The 12,735-nt window shown below is 36.7% G+C and overlaps 1 protein-coding gene across 1 annotated transcript; it reads right to left on the bottom strand.

Moving 5' to 3' along the window:
• Positions 1-273: 273 nt before the first annotated feature.
• Positions 274-6,778, bottom strand: LOC124845782 (uncharacterized). Its single transcript, XM_047322944.2, has 8 exons — positions 6,167-6,778; positions 2,100-5,607; positions 1,943-2,018; positions 1,743-1,837; positions 1,593-1,658; positions 1,413-1,502; positions 1,030-1,206; positions 274-613 (listed from the first exon to the last, which is right to left on the bottom strand). Exons 1-8 carry the CDS (start codon positions 6,574-6,576, stop codon positions 578-580), a joined length of 4,458 nt encoding a protein of 1,485 aa, XP_047178900.1. The 5' UTR covers positions 6,577-6,778; the 3' UTR covers positions 274-577.
• Positions 6,779-12,735: the final 5,957 nt, after the last annotated feature.

Here is a 12,735-nt window from a genome sequence, read left to right on the forward strand (position 1 = left end):
TGCTACAAAGTTCTTGAATGGAGAATGTCCTCCTTTGCACAATAGTGCTTGTCTGCCTTCTCAGATTCACCAATTATGTTTTGGAGATGAGCAGGTTTAATTGTAGAAGCAAATCAAGCTGCTCACTCTTACTTTTAATGTTTCTTTTAGAATCTGAATTCCCTCCTTATTTTATTCTGTTAGCATGACCTGGAGATTTATCTCATTCAGTATTCCCTCGAGAATTTTGACTGTTTTACTTAATTAAACTGACAGACAGAAACATTCGATCTATTTCATGTAGATTCATGATGTTTTATATCCTTGAAATAAATTCAAGATTTAGAACTGGGATTCCGAAGTTTGTCTGATGGTATAAATACAAGCCTCTATATGTTTTTTTGTATGTATTTACCCTTTAACTTTTGCCTTGGTAGGATGAGTATTTGTTACATATAAATATTTAGGGAATAATAAATATTACAGAACGTTGAAAATGATAAAAGAACGTGGTATTCGTCCCCAGTAGCCCACATTACTTGTGAAGGGAACTGCTCTCTTGTAAAGGGACATGTTAAAAAACATAAGGTGTGCTGTGCTATCGCTCTTCTGAGTTGAATTTGTTCCAAGCTTCCTGGATATTGAAACAGGATAGAAAAGGAAAAGAAAGAAAGTAAAAATCAGAGGTCGAAGATGATAATTAATAAATGAAGTTCAAGATGCTTTATCCAACTTAATGTTTTATCATCAGAATGAGGGGTATTGGAACCAACTTGGTACGTATATGGAGTAAGAAACAAAAAGCAGAACGCTAACACTTATGACATTCTAGCTTGGGGTTGGAGGTTTAAAAGGTCAGATACCAACCTCACCAAGCACATTAGCATCATTGGCATGCTTGCGTATTTGCATATTTTCACATGCTAATGTGTATATGATGTGCATTGCATGTGCACTTGATATATTAGAAGTTCTGCAACAGCATTATGGTTCGCTCTGGCAGAACCTAAACATTAATAAATCAACTGGAACATGGCATACATGAAATACCTTTAGGAGATCAAAGACTTTTTCACATATGTATTTGTGTTGAATACTTGCTCCACGCTGCTGTAATTTGTCGGGATGGACACAAAGGGTGGCCTTCCTGTAAGCTTTCTTGACAGCAGCAGAAGTTATAACGTCCGTCAGTGGGATTGGTTGCCACCCACTATCAGGCCCAAGAATCTGACAATGTGAAAAAACTAGATAAGAACAACCTTATAACGAACCATCATGAATCAGAAAAGATTAAGAAACCAATTTAGTCTCATTTGTTTGAGACTTGTTTAGTGGACCTTCAAATCACCTCCTTACTGTCTTGAGTAAAAAGTAGTTCAGAATAAGAGGAGAAAGGAGTGATAAAGGGCTATTTGAGAATATGAAAAACCTACATATTGCAAGGTTGAAAGCAATGCACGCAAATTTCCTTCTTTTCCACTTGACCACCTCCTGACTTCAATATCCAGGGTTTCTGCTAATCTCTGCAAAGAGTATCAGACTAGAGTAATCAACAAAATGTTGTAACAACAAATCTGTTCCTATAAAAAGCAAATGTTTGGATATAAGCTCACATTTCTCTCAGCTTGCTCCTTCTGAGCTACAAGATCGCGCATGTTCTTTTCTTCCAAAGCTTTTGCCTTACATTTTCCCAAAAGTCATCGTCAATCTCATTTATTTTATAAGTACAATTAATGCATGATGAACAAGGTTAAAGAACTTACTGCACGTTCAGCTGTTCGGCGATACCTCTCCAGTCTAGCCCTACACCTCTGAGCTGATTCACCTTCTCGTTCTGATCTTTCAGTAAAAGTGGAAGCTTCAAGCAAAGGACAATACCTGGTCAGGATTATCTAGTGGAAGCACTAAAGTGTCGTTTGAAAGTTTATACAAAAGTTAGTCATGGGTTTCATGCATCACATACCACCATAAACTGAGGAGTACGGATATCTGGAATGAGTGGAGGAACTAGAGTTCTGACAAAATGGATCCAGCATATCCTGCCACGTAAATATTATAAATTCAGCAGACAATAGTGAAATTTATCACTTGCATATTTAAGTGGTTCTGTGAATACTTACTGAGGACGAAGAGCCCTGTCTTCCGCTGTTTCTGGAAGAAACACTAAACTTGTCAGAGACAGACCTCCCTAATCGTTCTCTGGACTCAAATGCCGCTCTCTCAACCTTTACTTTTTCCATTGCACGCTCTCGAGCCTCAGCAGTTGCTCTTTCCACGGCAGTTCGCTGTGCTTTCAATCTGGCTTCTGCAGCAGCCTTTTCCGCATATGTTTTGTCCCTGGCCTCAGCGCAAGCCTTTTCAAGTCTCTCTCTGGCTTCAGCCAGTACTCTCTGTCGAGCTTCCGCAGTTGCTCTCTCAAAGGCAGCCCTTTCTGCTCTCTCCCGAGCTTCAGCATATGTTCTATCACGAGCCTCCAAAGTTGCTTTATCCACTGCCATCCGATCCTTTCCTCTTTCCCTTTCCCTTTCAGCCTCCAGCACTGCTCTGTCAACAGCCATTCTGTCTTTCTGTCTTTCCCTTTCTCTCTCCATCTCTTCTTCTATCTTTCGCAAACGATCTTCTTCCAACTCTCTTTCTCTTCTTATCCTCTCATCAGCATATTTCTCTATTGAAGCAGAAGTTTCATCAAGACTTTTATCTTTGCTTTTGGTGGAATTTGATACATGAGCTCTTTCAGAAGGCTTCTGGATATTTACCGCTTCCTGTACTGTAGCAGTTTTATCAGCTACTGTGTTCCTTCCATAATCACTACACACGTTAGCATGGCTTGATGACATTCGGTCCCGGCTCTCTTCAGTGTTTAGTGAAACATTCACATGTTGTTTAGTCTTTACTCTCTCACCCCATCCATCAATTGTCCTCTCTTCATTCCGTGCATCAAATTCCATTTGAGAGGCTGTCTTAGTTTCCTTTGTGCATGCATGTTCACTGTCAAAACTATGCTCGTTGACATTGACATTTGTACTAGTGCAAGTCACCTTTCCTGAATGCTCTAGTTCTCCTTGGGACATTTCAAAAGCCCCCTTTTTACCAGTATCCTTCAGATTTTCCAAACATACCTCTTCCAATTTCTTTTCACCAACCTTGCAGGCAGTGACACTCTTTCCAATTTCTTGGTCAGCTATAGGGTCTTGACATAGCTCCTGTATGCAAATATTTTCTTCATGAATGGACAATGAGTGAGCTGCTAAAAGATTGTCATCACTCTCTGTTTTCCACTCCTCATTGGTTTCTTTTGCAAAATTCAAGTGAATCCCTTTTCCATTACCTTCTGTTTGTTCCAAAGCTTTGTCCAATCCCTTATCTTTTCCATCTTTATTACCATCTTTGAGCATCCTCTCATGCTTTTGGGAGTGACTATCCTCACGTGATTTTTCCACAGTTCCTTCGCTATCACATGGTAGGTCTGATGGGCAGTTGATTTCTTTCTTTCTCTGAGTCTCATTTCCACTATTCATTTGTAGCTCCGGAGCTTGTTTCAGAACTTTCTGAAGCCATATGCTATCATCTACATCTTTTATTCTATTTCCTTTTCTATACCCATCACAAATTTCATTAAGTTTCTCTTTACCATGATCTCTTTGGCAAGGCTCATTTTCCCCTAGCTCAAAAGTCACTCCAGATCTTTTCTTGTTCATTTCCAGTTCAAAGTCCTGTTTAAGCCCCTTTTCATTCTTTACCTTCTCAAGATCATCCTTTAAGCATTCATCATTTTCTTCCAATGTAAAAGAATCTTTGCGGCTTTTCCCAACTTCATTTTGACATGTCTCCTTCAATTGCTTCTTGTTGTGAATCTGTGTAGCTTCAAGGATAATTTCATCTTCTGTTTTGCAAATCATATTTTCCTTATGGCTATCCAGATTACAGGTTTCATTTGATCTTTCGAACTTTTCTAGCTTCACAGAATCTTTCACCCGTTGGTCACTCTCTACACCTCCAAGAGCAGAAGCTTCTCTTTGAATTTTTCCGTTTTCTTTCATTCTCTGAGACTGTTTATGCCTTTTCATACTCAGTTGTAGCTGTTCATCCTCTTTTTGTTTTTTCTCACTTTCCATACGCTTCATTTTCCACTGTACTTCACTGAACATTTCTCTATCAACCTCTTTTGATATCTCAATCTCAACTTGTTTGTGCTCCTTGCGTTGAGTCTCGAACATGTCTTTTAAGCTTCCTGGTTGATCAGCTTTAGGTAATTTATTATCAGTTTTTCCATGTGGACTGACCACGCTTGCCTTCTCACTCTTTTCTAGCCCAAATATTTCGGCCATTTCCTCGTTCTTCACATGCTCTCTCTGCCTGAACTCCTCATCAGATAACTTAGATTTTTTAATGGTTTTTCTCTGTTCATGAGCCCCATTTCCTACTTTGTATTTCTCCTTGCATTCCTCTCGCTGAGGACCTTCAACTTCTCTAACCTTTTTGTATTCTGCTTTAATGTTAAACGCTTCCCATTCTTCCTTGCCACACTCATGCGCTCTGGTATCTTGAACCGGTTTCTTAGTATGGCAATGTTTTGTGGGCGTAGTTACCTTCCCAGGCTCTTCTGTTCCCACCAATTCAAAAAATTCAGTTGCTTCTTTCCACATCCCAATTCCAGCACTTCTATCTGATTCTTGAGGTGACCTGGACTCCTTGATGTGCGTTTCATCAAACATGTTTAGAAGTCTTTCCCCTTCTAACAATTCCAGAGTTTCTGGGGCAGCCTTCCCAGTTTTCTGCCTTTCATCTGTGAAAGAAATTTTCTTTTTGCCAATTCTCTGCACACCCTTATCATTCAAACTATCAAATGTAGTTATATTCACACTTGTCTTTGCTTCATTAACCTTTACATCATAACTTGAATCTGCATTGCTCTCGGAAAACCTCTTCTTTCTCTCTTTCAATTCCTTGTTACTCCTAAGTTTTGCTTCAGGTCTATGCATGACTTCTTTGATAGCAACAGCGGATGAATTTGTATCAACCTCCACATCAAGGAAAGGTGGCGAAGTATCACCAAGAGTCTCTTCAATGTCAATCCCCTCTTTGTTTGAATGAAAACCACCAGCGTACTCCTGTTTTGCATCCAATACAGGTGGTGGCCGAGAAGGGGGCGGCACTTGAGAGGGTAGAGTTCTGAGGCTAATGTGAGACACAGTTATGAATGTTTCACTGGAATGAGAACCATTTCTGCAGCATCCATTATGCAGATCAAGATCACTACCAAAAACCTGTTCACCAGATGTAAAATTAACCGGATGTGACACCATTTTTCTATGGTTTCTCCTTGCCTGGCTTGCATTAAATTCCATATCGAGGTCAACATCATCAACAACTTGCAAGGAAGGATCTGTCCTATGAAAGTGCGTGGTTTCATCAAATACTTGAGTGAATTCAGGAGCAGCACGCATCTGACTTACAGTACTTTTCCTCTTTGATATATCTTCATTGCCTGTACCATTTACCTTATGATACAAAACGTTGAACTCTGTAATTCCATCAGAAGACCGGAAATGATCATCATTTGGCATGCCTTCATTAAATCCAAAATGGTCCAAGTCTCCGGAAAATGAATCAGTTTCCACCGGCGTCCTGCCGATGATGAAAGAACATGGTTATATCGTGCAATATCAAATTCCAATCTCAGTAAATTAAAATATACTGAGACAGAGGCCAAAGCACAAATAATAGATATAAAGAAAACAAAAATCATGTAACAAAAAACTTCTAAAAACACAAAATACTGAAAAGCCGACAAAAAACATTTGAGAACAGTAAGAGCATATACAATATATCTGTAAATCCAAAGAATTCACCATTTAATCGACAAAACCGTACTTACCACCCTTGCTTTAGAAAAACGGGGATAGAGTAGGATTACGAAAAAACATAACCCAGCGTCTTCCTATCCTATGCAATAACCAGAAGCAAAAACATAGTTCCCGTTGCTTCCTATAAAAGCCCATTTTCACTACCATTACCCCAAAATCCTCAACGACGAAACTAAAATCACATACTGATATTAAAATCCACGAACTCATTGCCTTGAGTTTCCACTGTGCATTAAAAAAAACCAAATCCAATCATGCATTTCAGCGAACAATCAAAACCAAACTATAAACACAACAAGCGCGATGGGATTTATACATACCAGGCTTCTTCCTCTTGAGCATCATCACCGTCGTCTTCTTCGGAGACACTGTCGCGAAACAAGTCCTCGTACGAGAGCCAAATATCGAGGCCGTCGAAGCCTCGGAAAATTTCGGCGTAGTCGCACGCGACGTTTCGGAAGTCGAAGAAGACCTCGCCGTCGTCGAGCGACGGAAGATCCAGCACCGGAATGGCGGAGGCGCGCGGCGCGTGGAAGCTGGAGAAAATCTCGCCGTAGTCCTCGAAGCGTGGCGAGAGGGAGTGGCCGCCGGCGAACCTCGTCGCGCCGCCGTATACGTGGTCGTATAGAGTTTCGACCGGAAAAGCTGCGCCTCCTGCGGCGCCGGTGATTTTATTGGAAATTGTGATGGGAAACTTGTTTGGTTGGCGAGAATGCGCCAAGCTTTCCATGAGAACGTTAGGGTTGTTTCTGCTTACGGTTTTTTCTCTCAACACGCTCGCTCTTTTCTACTTTGTTCCTTCGCTTTCACTTTCTCTCTCTTGCTCCTTCTGCTCAAGTGAGTGCAGACACTGCTGGGAGTCAGAGGAGGACGACGAACCAGAAAAAAAAACGAGTGATGAAATGGAAAACGAATGGGAAAAGGTGGTCACGCCAAATGACCAAAAAGCCCTTTCCTTTTTTTGCAACTTTGGTCTAGCCTCTGATTTCTATTACATCTATTAGGTTGCATTAAAGTAATACCATTTCATAATAACCAATAATTGTTTAAAATAATTTTGAAAACTTATATGTGACTATTACTTTTAAATAGAAAATTACGTAGATATTTTAAATGATAAAGTTATATAATTACATATTTTAAATAATGACACACGCGATAAAATTGTTGAAAAAATAAATAAATTTATCGTTTTTCTTCCCAACTAACAGACATATAGTCTATACTATTAAATTACATGATTATAAATCATTGTGTATAATAAACTATGTTATTTTAATAATATTACTAATATTATTATGATTTAAAATTATACTTGAGATTAATTAAATGATAAAAAAATATAGGGGACCAAGACAGAAAATAGGATGGAATTAAAATAAGAGTGATGTGATGTTGCATCTACAGGATATTTTCTTTTTCCTTTAAAAAAAATAAATTAACAGAGTAATTGATTGATTAATTAATTAACGAATAATTAAAATAGGTAAATAAAAGTGGTTACGAGTAATCACGCGGGAAAGAAGAAGAGTTGTTAAGCTTAACGATAGCATGATGGAGACATGCCTGCTACTTTAACGCGTAAAAGATCTTCTAACATCGTACACAAATATACTGTTTTCTATTTAATTCTGAAAAAGAATAAAGTTTTTTAAATTTTATTTCTTATTTTTTTTATTTTCGATTGCTTTGTACACGTTATTTCGTTCACTTTGTTTACAGTGATGTACTATACCAGTATGTAATAAAAATCATTGAAAACCTTCATAAAACTCAGTTGCACATGTGGTTATTAACTAGTATTTAAGAAAGTATTTTGAATAAAAATTTTAGATAATCTTTTATCTTGTATATTAATTTTTATTTATTTTTATTAAAATTATCTGATAGATGCATGGTGTATATTTTGGTAGGAATCTAGGGGACCTTTCGGCTTTGCTACCAAACAAAACCCACACCGTACAATTTATTTTAAAACATACATAGAGACAAAGGTGACGCACTCATACAACGTTGGAGTGAGATTTGTTATCTCTAAAACTAAACTGATTTCATAGTTCGTACACTGCACGAATTCAATTTTTTTTATTATTGTTATTATCAATGGGTACCAATTCAATGTCCTAAAATTTTCTGAGTAACAATAAGATGATGATTTTGTGTTAAAATTAAAATCCATATATTTTTAAACAATAATTAAGAATTCGAAACGTACAAACAATAATTAAAAATAGTTTGACATGGTAAAAAGACTAATAGCTTGGTATTAACTAGAATATTATATATCTAATAATATTTTTTATTAGATTAAGTATCTAATGATAAAAAAAATAAATAAATACGTTATGATATAGAAAATGCTCTCTGACCCCAAGAGCTTTAGGTATATTGTAAATTTAACTTCATTACATTTTGGTAACCCCAAAGCAAAACCAAGGGTGAAATTAAGGATGTGATGTTCACAGCTAAAAAAATGAATTGAGATTCCATTTTTCTTTGATGTGAGATATACATTCCCAAAAAAAAACACTTTCAAATAACTTCCATTACTACAAAACTGTGGAAGTTTGGTCAATGGTAGAAAAAACAACTTTTCTGTTAATCAAAATGTTTCGGAGGCTTTAATTCAGTAGTCCTATATTTTGTAATGAAATTCAAATAAGAAAAGAAAAGTACTTTCTACTTGTTTTACCTTACTACAAATCGTTTTATTTTATCTTACTACAGTTTTATTTTATCTAATTATAAGTCGACTTATTATATTTAGTTATAAGTTGATATATTTTTATTCAACCACAAGCTAACTTATATTATCCGGGTACAAGTCTCTTTGTCTCTATTTGACTGCAAACTAATTTGTTTTTATTTAAGTATAAGTCGTTCTTTTCCTACCCATTATAAACTAATTTATTATAATTTAATGATGTATTGTTATTTAATTTAACATATTATAGATTAAAAACTAGATTATGAAATAAATGGATTACTAAATCTATTAGGGTCTGTATATAGATAGGATAATTAAGATAAATAATTTATACTTATATTTATAATATTAATTATTATTTGTCATATTTAATTAACTTCGAACGTTAAAGTATCTTTTACAAACATATTTTTATTTAACTATAAAAGAATAAGTAAAAAATAAATAGAAAACAATTAAAAAAAATTAAAAAATTCGGTGAATTAATCTTTACAAGATAACTCAACTTCTTAAGTATAATCTAAAATTAAAAAGAAAAAAGATATAAACACCTGAATACACAGTGTGGTAATGCAATCCAAAATAGGTATGTATGTTTTACATGTACAACACTGTAATTAATTAATTTCCAAAATATAATACATACATAATTTGCCTCAAATATGTACAAAAGTACAGTTCCGAAATATATCACATTAATACAAAAATCTATATAGGATAGGACCACCAACAACAACGGAAGTTTGAACATTGCACCCAAATATAAAGCAACAACAGTTGCACCTAAATGTAGTCCTAAAGAGTAACTCTAATAGGTACAAAAAGCACGGAAACAAGTATGAAAGTGATCCCAAATCTGAAACAAATTGAGAACATGTGCAGCACCAATACACACTAAATGCAAATTAATATACACCAAAATACATTAATATACAGTACTAATACACCAAAATGCAGTACCAAAATCATAAATTAATGATAAACTATGCCCTCTCACACACGTGTCACACCCCAACTCCCATTCTAGGAGTATTATGTCACAACTACCTCCATGTCCGAATATGTAGATATACCTAACTTTCTTTTCTTTTTTTTCTCTAAATGAATAGAGATTTTACTAGATAATCTAGTTATCACAAATTTCTATAAAAGTGTGTTAATATGCACACACAATCAAATTAAACATCATAATCTCACAGTGTTATAAAATGGTTCACTTTTTTCCAAATTTATATACCAATGTGTGACTTTTTAACTTTTAAAATTGTTTCTTATCTTAAATTCGCTAAAATTCAAATAGGTGGATGAATAAAAGAATGCTAAAAGTTTAAATGGAAAGGAAAATTGAAATAGGAACCATAATTTACTTGTTTTTAAACATAAAGGAACTTATGTGATTCAATAGTTCTCGGAAAGACACAAATTATATAGGACTAAAAGATGGGATTGATAGCGTGAGAAAGGAAGGCAAACAGTAGGATGGTGATGTGTGAGTTTTAGAGAGGCAGAAAAGGAATGGGATATGCAGAATTAAGAATAGCAATGAGAATGCAAAATAAGAGAACTGAGCAATTCTCATTAGAAGCAGTGTTCCCTTAATACAGAAATATAACAGAAACAACTAACATAACAGAGTTTTTTGGATTATACACAATACTCCTCCTTAATCCAAACTTTTCAAACTTCTAACACCAACAAGACTTCTCAAACTTTCGAATCTGCTTTGTCTCAAAGCCTTGGTGAAGATATATGCAATTTGCTCTTCAGTGGGGCAATACTTCAATTCCAATTTACCTTTGCTAACACGATCTCTTAAGTAATGAAATTTGGTCTCTATGTGCTTGCTTTTGCCGTGAGAGACTGGATTCTTTGAGAGATTGATAACCGACTTGTTGTCCACAAGAAGTTGTACTGGTTTCTTGTATTCAATCTACAACTCATCAAGGATAGCCTCTAGCCAAGCACTCTGGCACGCAGTTTCAGCTGAGGAAATATACTCCGCTTCACACGAGGAGAGGGCAACAACACTCTGCTTTCTTGAACACCAGGATATTGATGCTCCTCCATACTTAAACAGATAGCCATGTGTGCTTTTTCTCTCCACTTGATCACCACACCAGTTCGAGTCACTCCAGGCCTCCAAGACTTTCTCCAAGCTATCGGATCCTTTAGGAAAAAATAATCCAAAATTTGCTGTTGTTTTCAAGTATCGAAGGATGTGCTTGGCAGTGGTGAGGTGTGTGTCTAGGATCACTCATGAATCTACTCACCAACCCAACTGCAAAGTTTATGTCTGGTCTGCTATTACATAAGAATCTGAGTGATCCCACAATTTGTTTGAATAGAGTTGCATCTACCTTTTCTTCTTCTTTCAACTTGGACAACTTCAAGTTTTCCATAATAGGAACTGAGGTTCCGTTGTAGTTTAGCATGTTAAATCTCTTCAAAATCTCATTAATATATCTCTTTTGATGAATCAGGATTTCGGCTTCATTCTGAACAAATTCCAGACCGAGGAAATAAGTCAAATAGCCAAGATCTGTCATATCGTATTCCTCTTTCATTCGTTTCTTGAATTCTGCGATTTCCTCCTCAAATTCTCCAGTTACAAGGAGGTCGTCAACATATAAGCATATCAGTAAGGTCCCTTGCTGTTTGGGTGATTTTACATATACCCCAAATTCTACTGGACATTTCATGAAATCCCATTCTGAGAAGCAATGCATTTATGTGATTGTTCCATGCCCGGGGTGCCTGCCTGAGTCCATACAAGGCCTTGTATAACCTATACACCTTCTGTTCTTCACCTTTCTTCACAAAACCAGGTGGTTGTTTGACAAAAACTTCTTCCTCCAATGGTCCATTCAAGAAAGCTGACTTGACATCCATTTAGTGGATCTTCCAACTTCTCAAGTTTGCCACTGCAACAACCAGTCTTACAGTTTCCAGACGAGCAACCAGTGTAAAGACATCAGTAAAGTCTATTCCCGATTTCTGCAAGAAACCCTTTGCCACCAACCTAGCCTTCAACTTTGCAATGCTTCCATCGGGTTTATACTTAGTCTTGAACACCCACTTGACTTCAATGACCCGTTTATTCTGTGGTAGTTCTACCATTTCCCAAGTTCGATTTTTTTCTATAGCTTTCAATTCCTCCATCATGGTCTCCTTCCACTCTTTAACGTTGACAACTTGTTCCCAAGAGAGAGACTCAGCATCAGCAAGATAGGCGAAGTGAATAAGGTCACCTGAGTCTGCAACTTCACTGTCAGCGAAGATCTCATGATCTACAAGCCTTGATGAGGGAAACTTTACTCGTTGTGATCTTCTGTTGTTGTTCTCTAAACTTGCATTAGCTTGTTTGACTTCATCAGACTTCTTCTCATCCACATAGCTAGACACCACAAAACTTGGCTTCACCACAACTTCTGTTTTATTCCAGTCGAACGTGGCAGTTTCATCAACCAACACATCTCTACTAATAATTATGTGATTCTTCTCAGGATCATACAATCTATACCCACCAGTTGGATGGTAGCCAACCAGAATCAAAACTTCACTTTTATTGTCCAATTTCTTCCTTTTTTTCATTTGGCATGTGCTTGTAACAAACTGATCCGAAGACCCTTAGGTGACTTGCTGATGGTTTGAATCCTGTCCAAGCTTCTTCTGGTGTTGTGCCTTCCAGAGCTCTTGTTGGAATCCTGTTGAGTAAATAAGTTACAGTGGAGACAACTTATCCCCATAGGAAACGTGGCAAATTCTTCCCTTTGATCATGTATCTCGTCATATCCAACAAGTTTTGTTTCTCCTCTCAGTGAGACCATTGTGTTGAGGTGTATATGGAGCTATCACTTCGTGCACAATTCCCTTGTCCTGACAGAATTCATGCATCTCCCTCGAGTTGAATTCTCCACCACCGTCTGTTCTGAATGTCTTGATCTTTAGTGTCATTTGTCTCTCCACCATGGCACAAAATTTAAGGAAATATGAGTAAACTTCCTTCTTTTCTTTAAGCAAGTAAATCCACATTTTTCTAGTGTATTCATCGACAAAGAGAAGGAAATATTTGTTACCTCCAAGTGTTTGCACATCAATCAGTCCACACACATCAGAACAGACCACTTCAAGAGGCTGCTTGGCCCTTTTATTCACAGCTTTCCTGAATTCTTTTCTGGGTTG

The sequence above is a fragment of the Vigna umbellata genome, chromosome 1, assembly GCF_029865625.1.
Source record: "Vigna umbellata cultivar VRB3 chromosome 1, Vumbellata_1.0, whole genome shotgun sequence".
NCBI lineage: Eukaryota > Viridiplantae > Streptophyta > Magnoliopsida > Fabales > Fabaceae > Vigna > Vigna umbellata.

Bases quoted from the DNA above. Each gene is read 5' to 3' on its own strand.
- LOC124845782 (XM_047322944.2), bottom strand. From the start codon at position 6,576: ATGGAAAGCTTGGCGCATTCTCGCCAACCAAACAAGTTTCCCATCACA. The intron at 1,659-1,742 runs GTAAGTTCTTTA...GGAAAATGTAAG, and splicing joins GCCGAACAGCTGAACGTGCA to GCAAAAGCTTTGGAAGAAAA. The intron at 1,503-1,592 runs GTGAGCTTATAT...TACTCTTTGCAG, and splicing joins AGGAGCAAGCTGAGAGAAAT to AGATTAGCAGAAACCCTGGA.